The sequence below is a fragment of the Lactuca serriola genome, chromosome 7 (genome assembly GCF_051521515.1).
Source record: "Lactuca serriola cultivar US96UC23 chromosome 7, Lser_US96UC23_V15, whole genome shotgun sequence".
NCBI classification, from domain to species: Eukaryota; Viridiplantae; Streptophyta; class Magnoliopsida; order Asterales; family Asteraceae; genus Lactuca; species Lactuca serriola.
In genome coordinates, this window is record NC_136414.1 from 67,889,694 (window position 1) to 67,893,773 (window position 4,080).

The 4,080-nt window shown below is 32.1% G+C and overlaps 1 protein-coding gene across 2 annotated transcripts; it reads left to right on the plus strand.

The window, feature by feature from the left end:
• The first annotated feature begins 1,416 nt into the window (after nt 1-1,416).
• On the plus strand, nt 1,417-3,398 carry LOC145064922 (uncharacterized). 2 transcript variants are annotated; one of them, XM_079012289.1, is made up of 5 exons: nt 1,417-1,546; nt 2,241-2,299; nt 2,382-2,436; nt 2,880-2,941; nt 3,011-3,398. In XM_079012289.1, the coding sequence occupies exons 1-5, from the start codon at nt 1,486-1,488 to the stop codon at nt 3,065-3,067; spliced, it is 294 nt and encodes a 97-aa protein (XP_078868415.1). In that variant the 5' UTR covers nt 1,417-1,485; the 3' UTR covers nt 3,068-3,398. The 2 variants fall into 2 exon arrangements, with proteins under 2 accessions (XP_078868415.1, XP_078868414.1); XM_079012288.1 differs by having other exon boundaries at nt 3,030-3,398.
• Nucleotides 3,399-4,080: the final 682 nt, after the last annotated feature.

Consider the following 4,080-nt stretch of genomic DNA (forward strand, 5'->3'; position numbering starts at 1 on the left):
AAGTTGATTCGTCTTATATTGGTTGGGTGTAAAATTCTTCTATTTCTTGTTAACTTTGTGATTTATTTTACTAGTTTTTAATATAATTATGCAGTACAAAGAAAAAAAATTATTATAAGTCTTAAAATTCATTTTTTTCAAATTTCAGCTATTAATGGGTAAAAACATCTAAAATAGAACAAGTTCATATAAGTTTTTGGTGTTATATAATTCCAAGATCAACAAGTTGAAAGTTAAAATGCTCAACATACATGCACAATACCATACAGGCCTTCATTTTGATATAACTTGTTTATGAAACTCATTCATTTCAAAATTATATCCTTATATTGTTTTATACAAGTTTGTCTATTTAAAAAAAAAAAAAAAAAAAAAAAAAAAAAAAAAAAAAAACTCTCAATTAGCACTTGTAAATTTATGAATCTGGTAAAAATACAATGAATGTAAAGGGTCCCACTACGCAAGGAAGTTTTTTCATAAGCCTTTTTAGGGATGTCAACAAATCCCGTGGGACCCCGATCTCGTGGGGCCCCGTTCTATATGGGGGCATTTGTTGAAAAAAAATCGGGGACGGGGGCTGGGGCAAGGGCAAGATTAACCCCCGTTTTAATTTCGGGGGCGGGGCGGGGGTTGGTAGTCTCGTCCCGAAACCCCCATAGAGGCCCCGTTAATAAATTATATGAATTGACATATATTAATTATATAAATATAATAAACAATAAAATGATTTTTACGAACAAAAATTCAATAAAAAATATGTTTTTAAGTTGTTTGTAACATTTAAAATTATGTTATAAATATCTATTTGTTACAAAAAAAAATAGTTTCTTTTAGCTCAAATAAGAACTTCTTTTAGCCCATATAAGATAGTCTAAAATCAATCGGGGGCGGAGGCAGGGACAGAAGGGGAATTTGGGGCAGGGGCATGAGTGGAAAGGATGGAAATTTTGGGGGAACAAAATTTTGGGGGCAAGGGCATGGGGTGCATTCTTGGTCGCGTTTGTTCCCATTAACATACTTAAGCCTTTTCAAAATAAAAGAAAGTCTGAAAATACCATTATTGTAAATTAATGTTCTAGTAACATCAAATCAATCAAAACATATTATCTTAGTTGTCAAAAAATTAAATATCATACTTTATAGAAAAAACATTAATCACAAAATTCATTACGGTTTTTAGATATAGGAAAGAACATTGTACAAGTATTGATCCTCATTGGTCATGAACAGTATGTGGGTCCGAAACATTATCTATGTGTATATATAGTGTATATATAGCCTCCCATTTGCAACTTGATATGCATCCTCTCTCTCTCTCTCTCTCTCTCTCTCTCTCTCTCTCTCTCTCTCTCTCTCTCTCTCTCTCTCTCTCTCTCTCTCTCTCTCTCTCTCTCTCTCTCTCTCTCTCTCTCTCTCTCTCTCTCTCTCTCTCTCTCTCTCTCTCTCTCTCCCCAACAAACTAGTAATATTAATTCCGAAGACAAAATGAAGCCTTCTTTTATGTTCAATGTCTTTCTTCTCTCCATTATCCTTTATCAAGCTCAAGGTATGTTCAGTTGGACAAAATATATACAAATAACATACACCTATACATACATACATTAAGTGTGTGTGTGTATGTGTCTTTCTTTAGAGATAGGATGTCATCAAATGTTTAACTATGCAATAAGCATATTATCATACAAACTCGATCCTGTGCATATTTTCCCATGGCATCATCCACTAACTGTAAACATAGGTCATGCCTTAAACAATGTTGTCCGTATGTGAGTCTTAAATGACTACTAAGATGTCATTTGAGAATGGTTATCAATCTATGTATGGTTTACTCGTTTTTTTAAGGTTTAGACGAATTTGAAAACCCGTTAACTAAAAATAGGTTTATATATGGAAAAAATAAAAAAATAATAATTATTCCACTTCGGTAAGATTCGTATATCAGTCCCAATAAAACACTATTTTGTATATAAAAAGGTGAAATATAATATTGTCTTATGTGTTCAAAATATTCTCAAGAAACAAAATTCATAAAATAAATAAAACGAGCAAAAAATTTTAAGGCTGCTAAATTTACATCATTACTTACAGCAACTTCTTGATGAACATATATTTATATTATACGTAACTGATATATAAGTTTATATATATGCCTTCACAACAAGTCAGCAGAAGACGATGATCTAACATGGTTCATTGTTTTTTTTTTATCTGATTATATGTTTTATGTCGTTTTTTTGAAGGTATAAGGTTCAAAACATCTTTAATATCATCTAGCAACCATCAAGAACTCATCACTAAGGTTGGTCTATCTCATGTGATTTTCTGCTAAAAATTAGACGTCTCTTCAAACTTTATTTCTGATTTCGTTTTCCTCATCACAGACTACATTAAGCATTGAAGACGATGAATCAGCCAGGGCTAGCAACCTTTCACCAGGTATCATCATAAAGAAGCAAAGATTAAGTTCTCATCGCCACTGGTTACCAAAGATTCATGAAGATTACTATGGCCCCAGACATCACACCCCTAGACACCATTAAAAACCCTAGATATTACGTTGTTTACTTTTCGAATCTTAGTTAGAACATAGATGAGACTACATGCACCAGTGATCAGACTATTAGTCTTTATCATCTCTCGAAGGTTGAGTGTTAGACCTGTTAAAAAGGACAGACGAAAATTTGTGTAAAACTGAGTGAAATTTTATCCAAGGGTTACCAGCTATAATATTTAATTAAAGTTATATTTTATCTATTTAAGAGGCTTCTATTGCAAAAAATTTATTCATCCTCGTTTTTTAAAAGCGGATTAAATGTATGATTCGTGTGTGTTTACAATATCTTATTTATTATTATTTTTTTTCGTTTATTTATTTGCAGGAATAGATAGAAAACTTATGGCAAAAATATTATCTTCAGATCGTCACTCCACCAATAGCAAGGTTAGCTTAATTTCCAGAAAATAATGAAAATTAGAGAAATAATATATTTATCTTTATTTAAGTCTATAGATTTATTTCTCGTGTACAGAATTACAAGCCGCAATCGGATTTAAAGTTTACTCATAGACGACTAGGAAAAGATGAGAAATTTTCAACGACCTCAGTTCCAGTAAGTTCAAAACACGGAAAGACGGAAATCGTATCAGAACCATATCCAGACGTTGTAGACATAACAGGGATGGATTATTCTCCAGCCAAGAGAAAACCACCTATACACAATTGAATCCAACACATTAATTGATAGTAGTTAAAACATACAGTGATCTAAAATTCATATACTCGAACACTCTACATGATCATAACATGTTTAAACCACTCCATAATTGTTTTAGGTTCAATATAGTTGATATATATCGTATTTGATCTATTATATATTTTGAGATGCTTTTACTTGATATATTCGACGTGTTTGTAACATGTATGATTATAGTGCGTAGTAAAAATGAATCACAATCACTACATGAAAAGCAAACATTAGTGGCGACAGACGTCACCGCTAAAAGTCACGATTGTCGCCACTAAAGGTTTTTGCAGCGACATATCGCCGCCAAAAGGTTGCCGTTGTTTCCTGGTTGCAAATGCTCCATATGTCACCGCTATTGCTCCCTATCGCCGCAACTAAGATGTCGATGTTATTGCTACCCGTTGCTGCAAATGAGATTTCGGACTAATACATGCCCATTGCCGTTAATTGTATATTTTTTTGTATTTAATATTAATATTATAAAAACCAATATAACATGTATAAAAACTAGTACGAGACTTTATTTTAAAGAAAAATAGTTCGGATCATTAACCATGTTTAATAATCATATATGATTCAAAATACTAATCCAAACATCGATACTCATCCAAACTTATATAGTGCAATATATTCAAAATACTAATCTAAAATACCAAATCAAACAAAACATTTCATAAATCCTAAAAAAGAAGTTACTCGTCTTTATTACTCCCCTCATTTCCTTCGTTTTCATTTCATAGGGGCAACCCTCGAAACCTGTCTTCCAGTGTCACATTACAGGCTGGGTCTTTTAATATTGTTTGCAACATTTCCAACTATAAAGAAAACATAATAT

Excerpts from the sequence above, each read along its gene's own strand:
- LOC145064922 (XM_079012288.1), top strand. The coding sequence starts at position 1,486 with ATGAAGCCTTCTTTTATGTTCAATGTCTTTCTTCTCTCCATTATCCTT. Across the intron at positions 1,547-2,240 it reads TATCCTTTATCAAGCTCAAG|GTATAAGGTTCAAAACATCT; the intron begins GTATGTTCAGTT and ends GTTTTTTTGAAG. Across the intron at positions 2,300-2,381 it reads ATCAAGAACTCATCACTAAG|ACTACATTAAGCATTGAAGA; the intron begins GTTGGTCTATCT and ends TCCTCATCACAG.